We start from the raw sequence: 20502 nt of genomic DNA, 5'->3' as shown, positions 1-20502 counted from the left end.
CCCCACTGTTGGGTGCTAGTGAGGGGAGCTGTTCCCCACTGTTGGGTGCTAGTGAGGGGAGCTGTTCCCCACTGTTGGGTGTCAGTGCGGCGGAACTGTGCCCCACTGTTGGGTGTCAGCGGGCGGAACTGTGCCCCACTGTTGGGTGTCAGTGCGGCGGAACTGTGCCCCACTGTTGGGTGTCAGCGGGCGGAACTGTGCCCCACTGTTGGGTGCTAGTGGGCTGAACTGTTCCCCACTGTTGGGTGTCAGCGGGCGGAACTGTGCCCCCCACTGTTGGGTGCTAGTGAGCGGAACTGTTCCCCACTGTTGGGTGCTAGTGAGCGGAACTGTTCCCCACTGTTGGGTGTCAGTGCGGCAGGACTGTGCCCCACTGTTGGGTGCTAGTGAGCGGAACTGTTCCCCACTGTTGGGTGTCAGTGCGGCGGAACTGTTCCCCACTGTTGGGTGTCAGCGGGCGGAACTGTGCCCCCCACTGTTGGGTGCTAGTGAGCGGAGCTGTTCCCCACTGTTGGGTGCTAGTGAGGGGAGCTGTTCCCCACTGTTGGGTGTCAGTGCGGCGGAACTGTGCCCCACTGTTGGGTGTCAGCGGGCGGAACTGTGCCCCACTGTTGGGTGTCAGTGCGGCGGAACTGTGCCCCACTGTTGGGTGTCAGCGGGCGGAACTGTGCCCCACTGTTGGGTGCTAGTGGGCTGAACTGTTCCCCACTGTTGGGTGTCAGTGGGCGGAACTGTGCCCCCCACTGTTGGGTGCTAGTGAGCGGAACTGTTCCCCACTGTTGGGTGCTAGTGAGCGGAACTGTTCCCCACTGTTGGGTGCTAGTGAGCGGAACTGTTCCCCACTGTTGGGTGCTAGTGAGCGGAACTGTTCCCCACTGTTGGGTGCTAGTGAGCGGAACTGTTCCCCACTGTTGGGTGCTAGTGAGCGGAACTGTTCCCCACTGTTGGGTGCTAGTGAGCGGAACTGTTCCCCACTGTTGGGTGTCAGTGCGGCGGGACTGTGCCCCACTGTTGGGTGCTAGTGAGCGGAACTGTTCCCCACTGTTGGGTGTCAGTGCGGCGGAACTGTGCCCCACTGTTGGGTGTCAGATGCTTTTAGTAACCCCCACTTCCAATCCACAATAGAGAAATCCCAGCAAGCAGAAAATAAAGAAGAGGGAATGCGATCCATAATAAACAATAAGGAGTCTTTGTTATTATGGGTGGATCAGCTGCAGCACAATACACTGGCAGCTGACACAACTTGCTCACCATAAGACACGTACACAGAAGCACATGCAGCACAAGAGCTAGAATTGCGATAAGTGGGAGAAGCCCGCACCTGTGTCGCCGATGATGATATATTTGAACAGATAAGCATACGACATGACTGCTGCACACCAACCACACAGAGGATCACAGGGTGTAGTCTCTCTGCCAACTGGACCTGCTCTCGATGGTCTGACAGGAGACGATCTGCTCTCCAAGCCTCCTCTTGGATGCTCCAGGAAGTCTACACCTATTGGTTACTAGACTACAGATAGAGCCTACGTCTCAGCTCGCCGTCACGATACCACGTGACATCTGTACTACTATACTGGAGCTCGACGCTTGGAAAATGTCAAGGTGGCTTCCGGGGTTTTACCGGAAGCTGGTCTTCCGCCATCTTGGTGGAGGCGGAGAAGTGTGGTTATAAAAAGAAGGGGATAGCCGGTTGAAGATGGAGGTAAGTGGCTTGGTTGTTGCTGTGGGGATACGGAGTGAGTGTTAGGAATAGTATGTCTCTGGTCAGAAGAAAGCGTCCACAAACTTCTTGTTGCTTTGGTAAAGGCAGGGTCCGAAGAGCCGTGTTATTCTATGAGTCTAGTTGGTGGAGTGCTTTGTATGGGCCTATTAGCTGGACTCTGTGTATACACAGCTAGGAGAACCCAAGGGCTCTTCAAACACATCTATATAGAGGGATGTGTGCTCATGGAGTCATCATTGCTGGCATCGGGTGACATTGTGCCAGCTTGTTAGGTGATCTCAGAGAGAGATGTACAGGATCTGACCCTTGCCATGTATAATCTGTGTGCCCAGCATTGTCTGAGTGAAGGTACAATGGAAGCTTGCCCACTAAGCGCTGCTTGAAGAGGAACTATATGCCATCTGAGGTCTACAGGTGCTGTTGATTTATTTTCAATGTTCTAAGCCATGGGTGCCCAAGCTTTTGAAGAGCGAGGGCCTCTTAAGTGACTTGGTTACCAGTCACAGGCAATGAACATGCCAATGACAGGTTCTTGTCCACTTTGCATATGCAGAGCAGACATGGACCCAGCCTGCTCTTATCTGTGGGCCCTCTGATCTGCCCAAATGGAAGAGAACTGACCCCCTTCTGGTTTGGTGTGTTTTAGTGGATCGGATTGGAGGTAGGTGGGTGTAAACTGACACAAGCCTGCTTTACATCTGCCACTCTATAGAGGTGAATGCAGAGTCTGATCGTGTCTGCCTGAAAAAAGACAGGTGGACCCGATTGTGTGAAAGGGGCTTAAGGCTGCTTTCACATTGATGTGCGGTGGTTTACCCACACCATGGGTGCAAGTATGCCTATAGCCTTCCTGCAGGTTAACTGCACTTTGCCATAGACTTCTATTCTATTCTGCAGGTGTGGTAGACTTTGTGAAAGCTGTGCCACACCTGCAGATCAGTTTGAAGCAGCCCGATAACCATTGCAGAATGGAAATGCCCAAATGTACTGCGATTTTAGGATTGAATGGTCTTTCATTCAGGTATGGACAGCTGCTGCTGTTCCCCGTGGAGTACATTTGGTATCGCTCTGCTTGTGACAGGAAGCATCGGCTTATGCAGCCATATGCTTCCTCTACAGCCGGTGTTCAGTGAAAATTCCCTACCCTCGTCACTTCTGGTGCACCTACCTCATTGAACAGCTGAGCAGCTTACTAATGCGCATGCTCAGAGCTCCAGAGGGTAGGGAATTTTCACGGGTAGTGTTTTGTAATGTTACACCGCATCAGCTGTCGCCGCAACATGAAATCATCTCCGCTCCTACCCCTGTCACTTCCCTGATCTCGGCTACTAAATGTAAAAGCGGCGGCAGGTCTATGAAAATATAAATCACGGAGCCGAGAGCTCTGTGATTTATATTTTCATACACCCGCCGCTTTTACATTTTGTAGCTGTGATCAGGGAAGTGACAGGGGTAGGAGCGGAGATGATTTCATGTTGCAGCAGAGATGTTTTAATGTAACTGTGGCGACAGCTGATGCGGTATAACGTTACATGACACTACCCCGTGAGAATTCCCTACCTTCCGGGGCTGTGGGCATGCGCACTGCCATGCTGTTCAATGATGTATGTAAACATACACGAGGGTATGGAATTCTCACGAGGTAGGGGTCTGACCAGCTATCCCAAAGCAGGAGGTCGCAGGGTCGCATCAGGGGGCTCCGTTGGGCACCCCTGTTCTAAGCAAACTCATCCATCCATGTCTCAATGCTTTATCTTGCTGTAAAACCCTCCCCCAGCATTTCTGGCTGTAGCCATATTGGGTGAGGGCAGATAATTGATGCATTTACTTCCTGGAGTTTATCTGCCCTTAGCTCAAGCAGGTATGCTTAGCTGGGAAAACACCTCCTCTCCTCAAGACCCCTGGGATGTATGACCTCATTTGTCTAGCCCAGGTAGTAACTGAAGAAATGGAAATATAATATACTTTTCTGTCTATTTACTAATGTTCACAGTATAAGGATTAAAAGTTGTCACCGTTGAAGGGAAGTTTCTTTATAAATCGATAGTAAGCCCTTACTTTTTAACCCCTTCATGACCAGGGTCAAAACAAACCTTAATGCCCAGACCCTATTTTGTAACTTTGACATGTGTTTTTTAAACTGTACATAGAATTGCAGTTAGTGTAGCCAGGTGTATTATGTTGTGTTGTTTTTTTCAGGACAAATTGGGCTTTCATTTGGTGGTAATGGATATTATCTCTTTTTTTTTTTTTTTCTCAAAGTTAAACCTGTCATAAAATTAAAAAAAATATATATTTTTACTATTTCGTAATTAAGCTGTGCATTTTTGGCTATTACCATAACTTACCACCACAGAACAACCTTTTACCCTTGCCTTAACCACTACCTGCTGAAAGGCCCATCATATGATGTCCTTAGGTTGAATTAGCGCTATCTGCAAGATGCTTACAGTCCCCCCCCCGATGTCTACATAAGGAGGACATGTCATGCCTTATTCCTATTACAAGAAATGTACACATCCCTTGTAATCTGAATAAAAGTGCTATTTTTTTTTTTTTTTTTTAAAAGTGCCCCCTGTCCCCTCGTGCTCTCATGCAAAAGCTTATGTAGGTCAAGCCCACATATGTATACGATGTTCAAACTACCCATGTGAGGTATCTCCACGAATGTTAGCTCAAGAGCAATAATTCTAGCACTAGATCTCCTCTGTAACTAAACTGGTAACCTGTAAACACTTTTAACCGGTTGCCGACTGCTCACAGTATATTTACTGCGGCAGTCAGCCCCGGCCAGGCAGAGTGACGTAGGTCTACGTCGCTTGCCTGTCACTCCTTTTAGAGCCAATAGCGGGCGAGCGCGCGCTCGGCTCGTTCACAGAGGAGTGCGGGCGTGTGACCGGCGGACCCGATGTCCGCCGGTCACACTACGATCGCCGGTACAGCGGGAAAAAAAACAGAGCGGCTTATGTAAACAAGCCGCCTGTCATTCTCCCCTGTGTAAAAATGAAGATCAGACGGTTCTACTATGTAGAACCGTTGATCTTTGTTTTTACACTAGGAGACCTGTCCCCCTACAGTTAGAATCACGCCCCTAGGACACACTTAACCCCTCCCTGTCCAATACAGTTAACCCCTTCCCTGCCAGTGTAATTTTTGCAGTAACAGTGCATATGTATAGCACTGATTACTGCAGTAATGTCACTGGTACCCCCAAAAGTGTCAAAAATGTCAGTCAAGGGTCCGATCTGTCCGCCGCAATGTCGCAGTACCGCAAAAAAATCACAGATCGCCGCCATTACTCGTTAAAAAAAAAAAAAAAACACCAAAAATGACAAAAATCTTTCCCTTTGTTAGTAAACGCGATAACTTTTGCGCAAACCAATCAAAATACGCTTTTTGCGATTTAATTTTGATTTTTACATTTTTTTGGGGGGGAATTTCATATAAAAAAAAAAGTGAAAAATATTGTTATTTTTGCAAAAATTACGCTCTTTTTTTTTTTTTTTTTTCTTTTTTATTTATAGCGCATGATCAAAAAATCGCACAGGTGATCAAATACCTCCAAAAGAAAGCTCTGTTTGTGGGAAAAAAAGGACGTGAAATTCGTTTAGGTACAGCGTCGCACGACCGCGCAATTGTCCGTTAAAGTCACGCAGTAAAAAATCGCAAAAAACCCCCTGGTCAGGAAGGGAGTAAAATCTTCCGGGGCTTAAGTGGTTAAAGCGTCACCTGTTGAGTTATTTAGGTACGGTAGTTTTGTGCCATTTCACGAATGTGCACAATTCTAAAGTGTGACATGTTTTGTATCTATTTCCTCGGCGTAACATCATTTTTTTTATATTTTACCAAAATATTGGGTTATCGATTAGTGGTTTTTTTTTTTTTTGCATTAAAAATCATTAACCACTTCCCACCCGGGCCATTGTACATATACGGCCGGGTGGGAGTCTCGTCCTTCTGAATGGACGTTCCGGAACGTCCTTCAGAAGGAAAGAGATCGCGCCGCCGCGGGCACGCCGCCGCGGGCACGCGCAGCGGCGCGATCTCGATGTGCCTGTGTCCCTAGGACACAGAGCAACAAGACTCGGCAGGAGGACCCTGTGATTGGCCCTCCTGATCACATGACGGCTGTGACCAATCACAGCCATCATGTAATGTCAATACAGCCGTTGTAACGGCTTCGATTTCTTCTCCTCCTGACAGACCCTGTCAGTGTGAGGAGAAGGAGAGGATCGATTCTGCAGCCGGGGTGATCAGTGAGTATTTCTAATTACTCACTGATCACCGGGGGGGTCTGTGCTGGTAATCAGATGATTGATTACCAGTTCAGCCCTGGGGGGAGGGGATGCCACTAGAGCCACCAGGGATGCCCACCCATGACCACCAGGGATGCCCACCATGGCCACCAGGGATGGCAAACAGGGCTCAGAGAGCCTGCCAGTGGTGCCCCCCCTATCAGTGCTGCCCACCAATGCCATCTATCAGTGCTGCCCACCAGTGCCCGTTATTGCCATCTATCAGTGCCGCCCACCAGTGCCCATTATTGCCCACCAGTGCTGCCTATCAGTGCCCATCAGTGCCGCCCATCAGTGCTGCCTATCAGTGCCCACCAATGCTGCATATCAGTGCTATCTATCAGTGCCACATATCAGTGCCCATCAGTGCTACCTATCAGTGCCCATCAGTGCTGCATATCAGTGCCACCCCATCAGTGTCTCCTCATCAGTGCCTGTCAGTGCGGCGTCATCAGTGCTCATCAGTGCAGGAAAAAACGTATCTATTTATAAAATTTTATAACCTAAACAAAAAAACTTTTTTTTCAAACTTTTCGGTCTTTTTTTATTTGTGCACCAAAAAAGAAAAAACCTGGCGGTGATCAAATACCACCAAAAGAAAGCTCTATTTGTGGTGAAAAAATGACATAAATTTGGTTTAGGTACAGTGTTGTATGACCGCGCAATTGTCATTCAAAATGCAACAGCGCTAAAAGCTGAAAATTGGTCTGGGAAGGAAGGGGGTTTAAGTGCCCAGTATTGAGGTGGTTAAAGTGTGTTTTTGTCCCCACCCCAAAAAAAAAAAATTGTTTAAAAACAGGGCTTGAAATCTAGGAGCTGGCGAAAAAAGTTAGAAGCCAGTTTTCTTTTCTGTGCATGCCGAATGGCTGACATTGCAGACCTGCTGCCATACACAAGGGCTGAATGGCAGCCAGTTCTTATTGAACCTACTGATGTTGCCTGGCATTCGACCTGTGTGTACTTTTACTTCTGAGAGATGAAAGAACGCTCCAACCACCATGACCACTTCAGTTATTTGAAGTGGTGATGGAGGTAGTAGCAGTCAGACACACTGCCCATGCTGGGATATTTACAATTATGTGCTGGGGCCTAGTTGCACCCCTAGCACATGTGACTTACTAGCTGGTGGGAAATGCTGGCAGAGATCATGGAGCAGCGCTGGATGAAGCATGCAGAGCTGATCTCTCTCCTTTCACAGGTGGAGTGCATTTGATATTACGGAGCTGGAACTATACAAGAAGCATCAGCTCCAATCTGTCACAGCTGACAGATACCGTTCCTTTGCCAGACATCCCAAGTCTCCCGCATGCGGGCGCGGTACTTGTGGTTGGCAGGGAGTCACAGCCCGCATGCGGGAGACTCCTGTACCTCGCAGGAGACTTGATGTCTGGTGACAAGACTCCTCTGGCAGTGTAACCCAGGTGCCAGGCTGCTAATTCTATTCGCCAATGTGAGCTGGTGCCTGGGGTTTGTCGAACCCTGATTTAAAAAAATTGCTGTGTAAGTACCGTGTGAAATAAAAAATAAAAAAAAATTGCAACTACCAAAATTTTATTCTCAAGGGTCTTTGCTAAACAAAATATATATATATATATATTTTTTTTTTTTTTAGTTTTTATTAGTGAAAAAAATGATTTTTTACAAAAGCGGCCAGAATCGGCCCAGATGCAAGGTAGTTAATCTTCCCCACTGGCCTAGAGAAAACCTTGATCAAGCTATTTTTATTTATTATTTTTTTCTCCGATGCTAAGGAGAGAAAGATACTATACTACATCTTTCTCTCCGTTGAGGCGAAAAAACCTCACAAGGGCTGCCTGCAATCAAAGCGATCCATGTGATGGGGCCTGGGACTTCCGGATGTGGATTGTTAGTAGGCCTAGGCCTCTTGGTCAAAGCCCCATCTCTGTGCTGAGAATGTGCTTCCAGCACAAACACAAGATCACATGTATATGTGGCACACCGGTTTAAATCCTCCTGGATGCTTCATATGTTACCATGTCATAAAGGGGCTCATTTTTTGTTTGTACCTGAAGTAGGGCCAAGAAATAATAGAGCACATTTTGCTTTTTATTTTCTGTTATACAACCTCAAACACGCTTTGTGGCCTTTGACCTGGTCTGTGATCTTTAGTTCTTACTTTGCCTTTTGACACTTATTTAGATTGCCCTTATCTAGCAGTTTTGTGTATGTATGTATGTAATATATATATAATCTCCCTTGGTGTTAGAGGTCAAAAAAGGTTAACTGGCAACTGTGTTGAGCACTGGCTATGGTGATTGGTCAGCTAATTAATGCTACGTACGTGATAAATTATAGCGTATTATTCTCTGTACCAGCTCATTCTTCCACTGACTGCCACTGTTCCTGCGCATTTGTTCATTGACTCACTGTCCCCGCCCACTCCTCCACTGACCAGTACTGTACCTGCACACCCCTCCACTGACTGCCACTATCCCTGCAATTGTACATTGCTGTGATTAGGGCTGGGTTTATACTGTTGTGGTGGATTATTGCATGCATGGTAACGTGTTGTATACCCGGCTTTGTTATTTTTACCTACAGGTAAGCCTAATAAGGCTTATCTGTAGGTAAAATGAATATCTCCTAAACGTGAAGCATATAGCAGATATTCACCCTGCATGCAGCCGCTGACATTAGCAGCACATGCGCTCTTAAGGTCGGGCATATTGTGCAAAATATGCTGGATCTTCAGAGCTTCTTGCAGGAACTGGGGGCCTCTGAGCGCAAGCATACTAGCACATTATGCCGTTGTCTTGTAGCGTATTTTTGGGTATACACCTGCTTTCAGGCAGCCCATTTATTTGAATTAACTTTGCTCTGGCCTGTGCAGTTGGTTGGCTATGATGACAGCCCTTGTGGCAGTGGACGATTAGGTAGGATTTTTTTTTTTTCTCTAATTGCTGGCTTAAGGCTACATTAGGTGATATAGACTGGTGTGAATTTTAGCGGCAGGAATCCGATTCCTGCTGCGGCTAGATGAGGCCGAAGGCCCCATTCACTATGACAGGTTGTTGGAGGCTGTAGCTATTTAGGGCTCTTTGCACAGCCACCAATTATTTGCAATGATCGCTGCTGGACACACTTTGTGGTGTAGTGAGCGTTCAAAGCATAACATGCCGCCTCTTCAATTTTATTTGAAGTGTACCAAATATATATGTACATATATATAGTGTTACTACATGTCGCTGTACAGCAGCGTGATGCACTGCTGTGTAGTAACATGCGGCCCTGTACAGTGTGCTGCGATAAAACGCTCTGGGCTGTGTTGCAGTGTGAATGGGGCATACAGGAAACAATTGTTTTCTGTCTCCTTGTGGTGACAGGGGTTTTACACTGCATTAATGTTACTAAACCCACAACCATAAAATCTGTCTGTATATGCAGTAAAGCTTGCTTGTTATACTTGCTGTGGAACCTAAGGAGTTAATCCTCTGCATTGTGTAAAAAGGCTGTGTGATCCTGTCTTCCCCGATCCTCCTCTTGCATTGTCCCCAGTCCATCTGCTGCTAGAGCAGAGCCTTGGGTGCACTCTGCACGTGCTCAGTTTGGTGTGTATTGGTAGAGTGTTTTTTTTGGGGGAGGGTGCATATGATCAGCACAGAGCCAATCGGCACTGTCCAGGCAGAGGGTCAAGGTTCCTGCAGCCTCTTAGGAAAGTCAGAGTAGGATGTAAATTCTTCCTAAAAGCTTTAACCAGACACTGATAGAAGTCACAAGACTGCTATATACTGCTGATGAGAAAAGGTATTTAGCAGTTAATATTTGCTAAAACTTTTTCATTTCTATGTACTGTGGGAGACCAGATATAGTGAATGCAGGTTCCTGGCTTTAGTAACACTTTAAAATGCTGCTCACAGCACAGAGTGTCAATTCAGCCTTGGCCTTTTTTTTTTTCCACCTGGTTATCCAGCCAGTAACACACCTCCTTGTCATGCTTGTGAATGTCTCTGCTTGTGATTAGCTGCTGGAGGGAAGCCCCATTAAAAAGCAATAGGAGGCTGACAGCTTTCACATCTATTTGCGACTGATCCCATTTAATTGCTCATGCAGGGATTAACTACAGATGATTGGTCCTGGATGCAGCCTATGTCCAGGGCTAGTCATTCACAGCACAGGTAGTCGCTGAATCATCGATCGCATGTGATCGACCTGACCTGTCGGCTTCCCTCCTACATCTAATCATAGGGAACCTCTACTAGGTTTCCTGCATCTATTTGCAAATTGCCTCATTCACAAGTGTTAATGGGGCCTTATGCCCCGTACACACTATCAGATTATCTGAAGACTTTTGTCTGCAGACTTACCAAAACCATATAATATGAGGTCAAACCTAAATACTTTCAATTTGTATGCAATCCGGCAGGCCCTTGCACTACATAGAAAAGGTAAACCTGAAGACAAAAGTCTGCAGATAATCTGCACGTGTGTATGGGGCATTAGAGTGCCTCCTCCACTGTAGGAGCAAAAGAGACACCTTTGGGCAGCAGCCTTGTCAGTCTGGGGAGAGTGTAGGTTAAGCTGGATACACACTATACAACTTTTTTGTTTCCTTTAGATTTACCTTCAACTATGTGGTGCAAGGGCCTGCCTGATTGCATACTAATTGAAAATGTTTAGGTCCAACCTCATATTATATGGTTTTGGTAATTCTAAAGAAAATGATATAGTGCGTATCCAGCTTTAGTGACCTATTTTACCTGCTGAACTTCAGACACTGTATGGTTAATAGCTTCAAGTCTTCTGTGAAGCTGCATGAATAAGATCCTGATGGGGACCTATTGCCTCCTTTGTGAATGGTTGCTTTTATAGTGCACACTGCATGTAATACATTCTGTGAATGCAAGAGAGAGGCCTGAGATCTCCATAGTCTTCCCTATACAGGGATCATAGTACATTGAGTGTACGCTATGAAACAAGGAGGGGGTAGGTCCTCATTGGGAGCTTGTTAACTGAAGCTTTAGAAAGAAGGTTTTATTTATTTTTTTTGGCTAAGCTGAGCCTGTTACCCTTTTATTTTCCTTTTTGGGATCAAGGCTTTACATGAATAAAAACTGACCATTGTAAGCACCCATGTCAGTGATAAATGGTTAGTCTTTACACTCCACATTGGGGGGAAGAATGTAAACAGGCTCACAGGTAAGAGGGCATAATTACATGACGGTATGATGGTCGGCATTAAGAGGACTACCAGTGCTGGACCAAGGAGGAAGTCAGAATCCCTGCAGTGTGGAGAGAGTAACATTTTTTTTTTTTTTGCACACGAGGAGGAGGGGATTAAAAAAAAATTATAATAAAAAAACGAGTTACACTTCTAATAAAAGATGGGCTTTATTTTGAGCCATTGCTCTTTGGACCAGGAGCTCTGCACCAGAAATGAGAGGAGTGGATCCTCCAACACTGGTCGCTAATGTATTGCAGGTTTTTTTCCAAATTTCTTTTAACGCATGTTGGGGGAATTAAGAAGTGTCTGAGGCAAGTTCTATCAGCTTCTGTCATTAATTTTTCTCATGCAGTTTAGAAAACCTAAAAGCTGGTGAAAGAGAGGGCGTGGGGCTGAGTTGTGGCTCCGTGTCTGAATGGACATAGAGCAGCGGGTCGGCTCAGGTGGGGGCACTCGGCTGGAGGGAGGGCCAGCGAGGGTCCTAAGAAGAGGAGGATCTGGGCTGCTCTGTGCAAAACCATTGTATAACATTTTTGTTATTTTATTAAAAAAATACAAGACTTTAGTATTACTTTAATGTACATATTAGTTCCACCACATCTTTAACCAATATTAGGGTTGTCACCAGAACAGGAGCATAGGGGAAATCCTCCAACAGAGACACTAATTCTAGTGACAAACAGAAATTTCCTCACTTTAGAGGCATTTCCTCTCACTTCCTGTTGTGTCTATTGGACAGGAAGTGAAGGCAAATCTCCCCAGTGGGATGTTAAGAAAAAATCCAGACAGGGGTTGTAACTCTCCCTTTCTCTATCAACAATTAAAAAAGAAAAAAAGGTTTGGGCTATAGATTCTAACGACTGTGGCTTTGAATAGTTTGTTTGGACCAAGCTTGCCCAAACAAACTATTTTTTTTATGAACAGATGTGCCCGCTGTGTGCAGTGTATAAACTGTATGCAGCATCTGCTACATAAAGTATACAGCGTTGTGTTCTGGCAGACCCGGTCTTGCTCCTAGAAAAAGTCAGACTGAGTGCTGCTCAACCATTTAGAGGAGGCTTTGCATTCTATAAATGAATACAAGGCTTCCTCTGATTGGTTGGGGGGGGGGGATAAGCCTGGCACAACCTTCACCTCATCCAAGCAGAGGAAGCGTTGTATCTATTCTTTTAAATACAAAGCTTCCAGTAAATTGATGAGCAGCGCTCAGCCTTACTTTTGTTCCGGAAGCAGGATGGAAAGTTCCTGTACTTCGGTCACAACACATTGCTATATACTGTGTGTAGCTGATGCTACATACAGTGTATACAATGCATACATCAAGCATATCTTTTAGGCCAGGTTTATGGAGAAACATTCTGTTTCTCTTACGTCCTCCGACAGTCGCCGCCTCTTCATATTCGTCACATATGGGGTATTAGACTTTGCTCCGAAGGAGTAGCTAGGCAACAGAATATGTTAACATTAAAGCTTTAACATATCCCACCCTCAAGGGGTGGTCCCCTCAGTCAATACCCTCCTACTTCCTGCAACCATATCTCAGTTTTAATGTCTAGCTTGTCAATGCTTCCTTTGGCCGCAAGGTTCTTAGTGCGGCTGTTCCCTAGGGTCCCTTGTTGGGGGACTCCTGGCGGTTGGGATAAGTTTTGTATCCCCTGGTTTTTTTTGTCTTTTCCTGGGTTGTTGCTCCTGTTGAGCACTTATTTTTGCTGTTGCCCAGCTGGTTTCCTTCCTTTGGTAAGGTTCCTTTCTTTGATGTGGAGACTGCGTTGCCTTTCGGCGCGGATGCGTTTCCCACCCCTCATGTTTGCACTGCTTTGGGACGTCCCCATATGTGACGAATATGAAGAGGCGGCGACTGTCGGAGGACGTAAGAGAAAACGGAATTTTTGTAAAATCTTACCTGTAAAATTCCTTTCTCTGAGTCCTCCGACAGTCGCCGCCCCCGCCCCTCTTTTGGGGTTTGATTGTATACTCTACTGCTATTCCAATAAAACTGAGATATGGTTGCAGGAAGTAGGAGGGTATTGACTGAGGGGACCACCCCTTGAGGGTGGGATATGTTAAAGCTTTATTGTTAACATATTCTGTTGCCTAGCTACTCCTTCGGAGCAAAGTCTAATACCCCATATGTGACGAATATGAAGAGGCGGCGACTGTCGGAGGACTCAGAGAAAGGAATTTTACAGGTAAGATTTTACAAAAATTCCGTTTTTACAGGTAGTGATCACGCTGGGTAGGCTTTGGAGGATGGTACCTTGCACTTTTACAATGCAATGCACCGTCTCTCCCCCCCCTAACATTTATCGATGTGACAAAGTGACACTCCATTTCTATGCACTGCTCCAGAGCTCTGCTGCGGTGCAAAAAAAATGCAGGGTTACACAGAGAGCTGCGACTCGTGTGAAAAAAATGCAGGCTTACACAGAGAACTGCGACTCGGTGTGCAAAAAAAATGCAGGGTTACACAGAGAGCTGCGACTCGGTGTGAAAAAAAAATGCAGGGTTACACAGAGAGCTGCGACTCGTGTGAAAAAAATGCAGGCTTACACAGAGAACTGCGACTCGGTGTGCAAAAAAAATGCAGGGTTACACAGAGAGCTGTGACTCTGTGTGAAATAAAATGCAGGGTTACACAGAGAGCTGCGACTCGGTGTGCAAAAAAATGCAGGGTTACACAGAGAGCTGTGACTCTGTGTGAAAAAAAATGCAGGGTTACACAGAGCTGCGACTCGGTGTGAACAAAAAATGCAGGGTTACACAGAGAGCTGTGACTCGGGGTGAAATAAAATGCAGGGTTACACAGAGCTGCGACTCGGTGTGAAAAAAAAATGCAGGGTTACACAGAGAGCTGTGACTCTGTGTGAAAAAAAATGCAGGGTTACACAGAGAGCTGTGACTCTGTGTGAAAAAAAATGCAGGGTTACACAGAGAGCTGCGACTCGGGGTGAAATAAAATGCAGGGTTACACAGAGAGCTGCGACTCGGGGTGAAATAAAATGCAGGGTTACACAGAGAGCTGCGGCTCGGTGTGAAAAAAAAATGCAGGGTTACACAGAGAGCTGCGACTCGGGGTGAAATAAAATGCAGGGTTACACAGAGAGCTGCGACTCGGTGTGAAAAAAATGCAGGGTTACACACAGAGCTGTGACTCGGTGTGCAAAAAAAATGCAGGGTTACACAGAGAGCTGCGACTCGGTGTGAAAAAAAAATGCAGGGTTACAGAGAGCTGTGACTCTGTGTGAAATAAAATGCAGGGTTACACAGAGAGCTGCGACTCGGTGTGCAAAAAAAATGCAGGGTTACACAGAGAGCTGTGACTCTGTGTGAAAAAAAATGCAGGGTTACACAGAGCTGCGACTCGGTGTGAACAAAAAATGCAGGGTTACACAGAGAGCTGTGACTCGGGGTGAAATAAAATGCAGGGTTACACAGAGCTGCGACTCGGTGTGAAAAAAAAATGCAGGGTTACACAGAGAGCTGTGACTCTGTGTGAAAAAAAATGCAGGGTTACACAGAGAGCTGCGACTCGGGGTGAAATAAAATGCAGGGTTACACAGAGAGCTGCGGCTCGGTGTGAAAAAAAAATGCAGGGTTACACAGAGAGCTGCGACTCGGGGTGAAATAAAATGCAGGGTTACACAGAGAGCTGCGACTCGGTGTGAAAAAAAAATGCAGGGTTACACAGAGAGCTGCGACTCGGGGTGAAATAAAATGCAGGGTTACACAGAGAGCTGCGACTCGGTGTGAAAAAAAATGCAGGGTTACACACAGAGCTGTGACTCGGTGTGCAAAAAAAATGCAGGGTTACACAGAGAGCTGCGACTCGGTGTGAAAAAAAATGCAGGGTTACACAGAGAGCTGCGACGGGGTGTGAAAAAAATGCAGGGTTACACAGAGAGCTGCGACTCGGTGTGAAAAAAATGCAGGGTTACACAGAGAGCTGCGACTCGGTGTGAAAAAAATGCAGGGTTACACACAGAGCTGCGACTCGGTGTGAAAAAAATGCAGGGTTACACAGAGAGCTGCGACTTGTGTGCAAAAAAAATGCAGGGTTACACAGAGAGCTGCGACTCTGTGTGAAAAAAAATGCAGGGTTACACAGAGAGCTGCGACTCTGTGTGGAAAAAAATGCAGGGTTACACAGAGAGCTGCGACTCTGTGTGGAAAAAAATGCAGGGTTACACAGAGAGCTGCGACTCTGTGTGAAAAAATTGCAGGCTCTGCCCTGCAGTTTACAGCTGTGTGGAAGTGTGAAGGGGCACACGGAAAACCACTGGTTTCTATGTGTCCTTGCAGAGAGATGTGTTCTTCTAAAGAAAAATGCCCCCTGCCCCCACCTATACCTGGACTTCACAGCAAGGAGCATATGGAAGGGTGGCACATGTCAAACTAAAACTAAGAAAATTCCCAGCTCAACTCACTGACCAGTCTGCAATCAACCAAATTATCCTGTCTAACAGTATGCGTTAAGAACAGAGGTTTAGTTTGCACACATTTGCAAATACATGTGTAAGCTGCAGAGCCACTTCATGGCACCCCAGGATTATCTGCAGTCCTTGCTCTATACATTTTTTGAGAGCCTCCATCGTAGAAGGACATGCATAATGGATAGATAGAGGGCAGGTAAGCCTGGAGGTAACTCACCCCTCCTTAAAAACACAGGGTCACACTGGACACCCAGCACACTGGCAGCAAAGGTCTCCAGTGCGTCCCCTTACCAGTGTTCCAACAATACAAACAAATGGCCCCTGCCCCCACCTATAACTGGCCTTCGCAGCAAGGAGCACATGGAAGGGCGACGCATGTCAAACAACCAATGAAAATTTCAAGCTCAACTTACCAACCAGCCAGCCTACAACTAACTGATCTGTTCTATCTAAAAGTATGTGTTCAAAATAAGAGGTTCAGTTCGCACACATTTACAAATACATGTGAAAGCTGCAGAGCCACTTTATGGTATCCAAGTATTATCTGCAGTTCTCTACACATTCTATACATTTTTATGAAGTGTGAGCTGGCCCTTAGTGAAGAAAATAGTTAATTTGGGCCAGCTCACTCAAAACCTGGCGTTAGGCTCCCCAACTGTGTTACTATGAAAGAAAGAGGAGAGTAATGGGACTTTAAATGAGGCACATGTATATATATGTCTTCATCCTTGAATCTTTAGCAAAAGAAGGGGAATTTATTGGGACTTTAAATGAGGCAGAAAAAATAGTCGATGTTAAAAAACAAGAATTTTATTCTCTAGTATAATAAATATCAATATTCATAGTTTGTTCTCTTGGATAATAAAAGCACGTCATGTTACAATGTGCATACATAGATCTGTAACCATATTCATAGCGGATTGCAAACCAATATATGAAAACTAACAGTCACATAATGGTACATAGCATGATGGATGTAAAGCAGTTGTCCTTAATAACATGAGCCACTTCAGCAGCAGAGTATAGTAGTAAAAAATGGATGGATAGGGCGTAATGAGCCATCTAATAGAACATTGAGCATCAAGTAAGTCCTACGCGTTTCATGGAATTACTCCACTTCCTCAGGGGCGGATGCATCAAATCAATTTAGGCTGAATATGAGGTGAATGAGTCTGCAACAGGACGGCTTCTCCAAGAGTCTGTCTCAGGAACTGTGGTATAGAGGCCCAAGGAACAAGCCGGGAACATGCAAGTATTCCCCAATGGAAACAATATATTCAGGAGTGGTGTGAAGGGGCTCCATTCTTAGCTTGTTATCAAGAAATATATCAAAAGCTGATCCATATCAGACTGTTCATTCTCCCCAGTAATGTCTTTGTTATATTCGCTGGCAGACTGCAGCATGGCTCTGCTGTGGTCGAGGTCCATGTCGGTGAGGGTCCTGAGGAGCCCCGATCAGTACCCACATCCAGCAGCATCTCCATCGGCAGGGTGCAGCTAGGCAGCCCTGGGGAGGTCCATGTACCACGGCGCAGGTCCCTGGGAGCCCCTATCAGTGCCCGCAGCTTCTCCATCCGCACAGTGCAGCTAGGCAGCCCTGGGGAGGTCCATATCCCACAGTGAGGGTCCCGGGGAACCCCGATCAGTGCCCGCATCCAGAAACCTCTCCATCCGCAGGGTGCAGCTAGGCAGCCCTGGGGAGGGCCGTGTCCCATGGTGAGGGTCCCGGGAAGTCCTGATCAGTGCCTGCATCCAGCATGCTCTCCATCCGCAGGATTCAGCTAGGCAGCCCTGGGGAGGTCCATGTCCCGCAGTGAGGGTCCCGAGGAGCCCCGACCAGTGCCCACATCCAGCAGCCTCTCCATCCGCTGGGTGCAGCTAGGCAGCTCTGGGAAGGTCCATGTCCCGCGGTGAGGGTCCTGGGGAGCCCCGACCAGTGCCCACATCCAGCAGCCTCTCCATCTGCTGGTCGCAGCTAGGCAGCCCTGGGGAGGTCCATGTCCCGCAGTGAGGGTCCCGAGGAGCCCCGACCAGTGCCCACATCCAGCAGCCTCTCCATCCGCTGGGTGCAGCTAGGCAGCTCTGGGAAGGTCCATGTCCTGCAGTGAGGGTCCTGGGGAGCCCCGACCAGTGCCCACATTTAGCAGCCTCTCCATCCGCTGGTCGCAGCTAGGCAGCTCTGGGGAGGTCCATGTCCCGCAGTGAGGGTCCCGAGGAGCCCCGACCAGTGCCCACATCCAGCAGCCTCTCCATCCGCTGGGTGCAGCTAGGCAGCTCTGGGAAGGTCCATGTCCCGCGGTGAGGGTCCTGGGGAGCCCCAACCAGTGCCCACATCCAGCAGCCTCTCCATCCGCTGGGTGCAGCTAGGCAGCCCTGGGAAGGTCCTTGTCCCGCGGTGAGGGTCCTGGGGAGCCCCAACCAGTGCCCACATCCAGCAGCCTCTCCATCCGCAGGGTGCAGCTAGGCAGCCTTGGGGAGGTCCATGTCCTGCGGTGAGGGTCCCGGGGAGCCCCGACCAGTGCCCACATCCAGCAGCCTCTCCATCCGCAGGGTGCAGCTAGGCAGCCTTGGGGAGGTCCATGTCCTGCGGTGAGGGTCCCGGGGAGCCCCGACCAGTGCCCACATCCAGCAGCCTCTCCACCTGAAAGGTGCATCTAGACAGTGTGTTACTATGAAGGTGCCCCAGTGAAAGGAAGGAATGTGAGGATAGGGAAGATGGCAGACTGGTCCATTAGTGGAGCTCCTCTAGAACATGTGTGACATGAGACTCTTGGGTGCCTACTGTTATCTCAGTCTACCCTTCAAAAGAAGACCGCATACTATAGGTAAGTACTTGTCCCGCAGCTGCCATTGTCACCTGGCCGCTGGCACCGCGCGGGTGTGTCTGAGGAGAATGCTCCGGCAGTGTAGGTTCGGGCCGATGGGGGGCAGTATAGAGCTAATGAAACGTTCCGTCCGCTGCTCGGGCAGAGTCGTGTATATAAATCCCCGAGTCACGTGATGGGAATGGGGGGAGTGGCGGGATAAAATGTATGTAGTAGTGGCGGGAGAGGCGGCGCTCAGCTGTTCTTATATATTGCTGGCTGATGGATCTTCATTACTTCACGGCTCTGGAGAGCGGGGATGGGGCAGGCCTGTTCTCCGGGGAGGAGAGCTCCTCACATATGTATAGCGTGTATGGGCGCAGTAAGGTGAGCTCCCCTGACACCTCCTGTCATTTATAGAACGGTGCATAGCTAATCTGAGTAAGGAAGGCTTTCTCTGACTAGAGAGATTTCCCCTCACTTCCTGTCCTGGTGACACGCAGGAGAGCAATTTCCATGTTATGTTTATCCAAAATGAATGATATACCTATTCCAAAGCTTCTTGGATTTTCTCTAAGGGCTCATTCACATGGACGTTCAGCCTGGATCGGTCTCAGTTTTTCAGGAGGATCCAGACTGAACCACAACCTATGACTCGGTGCAGGTGGATGGAAATGACACAAGTCTGCATCCTTTGCAGTCACTTGACAAGTCATTCTCCCTGATTTCCACATTCATTGCTGTGTGACTGCACTAGTTTGGTCCAACTTTAATGCGACTTGAGGTCCATAGACCTCCAGATTACACAGGCATTGCTTCAAGTCGCATCCTTTCAGGTGGTACAAGTGTGAAAGGGGCCTCAGATGGGTCTGAGCAGATGGAAAGAGATTCTGTCTGTTTTCTTTTAGGCAAGAAACATTTTTTTGTTTATACTCCTCTCTTCCCTTTTTTACTTGTGGTTTAAAAAAAAAAAAAGGTTGATCTAACATGCAAAACTGATGTGAATTGAAGACCGATGTGCAAACGAATGTGATGACACCCATGTGAAAGGATCGGGCGGAATTCAATAGAAACAGGTTGTGTACAGTAACTGGTCTGACAGCTGTTTGGCCGGCTTCTGTTGAAGAGGCATGATTGGAAAAAGGGTCTGCCAATCGTCTCTCTGGACTGACTGGAGTGTTTTGGCAGGGGTTGTAGCAGAGATTGCTGTACTAATATCGGATTGTTAGTACAGCGGTCCCTCCTGAGCCGTTAGGTTTTTTTTTTTTTTTTTTTTTTTCAGCCCTGCTGGGTTGAACAAAAAGAAGCCTGGTGTGTACTAGGCTGTAGGGCTTGTTCACAGCAGCCTGCACATGGTTGTCAGGGAGGAGGGGTGCGATGTGTCCATAAAGGTCCTTTCACACGGCACGGTCCGTGTTTTTTTTTTTTTTTTTAACGGACACGGATGACACTTTTGTAGGGTCCGCTCCATATGTCTATGGGATTGCGAACATTAGCGGATGACCATCCACTGACATCCGTTTTTGCGGCCGTTCTGTTTTTTAAACAGAAGAAAAATAGGGTTCTCTTCCGTCTCAAAAAACGGAACGGAATGGACGCAAAACGGATGTCAGCGGATGGTCATCCGCTAATGTTCGCAATCCCATAGACATGCATTATGTCAGTTTTTCATCCGCAAACGGAGGGGAGGAAAAATGGACATACGGACCGCCCGTGTGAAAGGACACTTAGGGCTCTTTCACACGGGCGGTCCGATCAGATCCGCCTGTCAGTTTTTTAGGCGGATCTGATCGGATCCTCCATGCAGCTCTATGGGGCAGCGGATGTCAGCGGAGACACCTCCGCTGACATCCGCATCCAATCCTGTCCGTGAAATCCGGACGGATGGAAACCCTATTTTTCCATCCGTTCAGGAATCGGATCGGATGAGAGCGAACAGGTGGTCTGCTCTCATCCGATCCCCCATAGAGAGCAGCGGGGGCTGTGACACCTCCCTCTCCGCACTGCAAGCGGAGACGGAGCTGTCATCCGCGGATCGATCCCTGCTGAGCAGCACGGATCCGCC

At 47.5% G+C, this 20502-nt stretch overlaps 2 protein-coding genes across 2 annotated transcripts in view; one reads left to right on the top strand and one right to left on the bottom strand.

Annotated features, from left to right (window-relative positions):
- RAB2B (RAB2B, member RAS oncogene family) overlaps window positions 1-1496 on the bottom strand; it is a 52877-nt gene extending 51381 nt beyond the window's left edge. Inside the window, exon 1 of the mRNA XM_082264601.1 lies at window positions 1322-1496. Within this exon, the coding sequence (XP_082120727.1) occupies window positions 1322-1367 (46 nt within the window). The 5' untranslated portion in view covers window positions 1368-1496. The remainder of the gene's footprint in view (window positions 1-1321) is intronic.
- A 164-nt stretch (window positions 1497-1660) lies between these two features.
- TOX4 (TOX high mobility group box family member 4) overlaps window positions 1661-20502 on the top strand; it is a 57210-nt gene continuing 38368 nt past the window's right edge. The window contains exon 1 of the mRNA XM_082264531.1: window positions 1661-1705. The gene's annotated coding sequence lies outside the window, so the exon portion shown is untranslated. The remainder of the gene's footprint in view (window positions 1706-20502) is intronic.

The sequence above is a fragment of the Pelophylax lessonae genome, assembly GCF_965119305.1.
Source record: "Pelophylax lessonae genome assembly, chromosome: 1".
In the NCBI taxonomy this organism is placed as follows: domain Eukaryota; kingdom Metazoa; phylum Chordata; class Amphibia; order Anura; family Ranidae; genus Pelophylax; species Pelophylax lessonae.
This window is presented reverse-complemented; position numbering and strand designations above follow the sequence as displayed.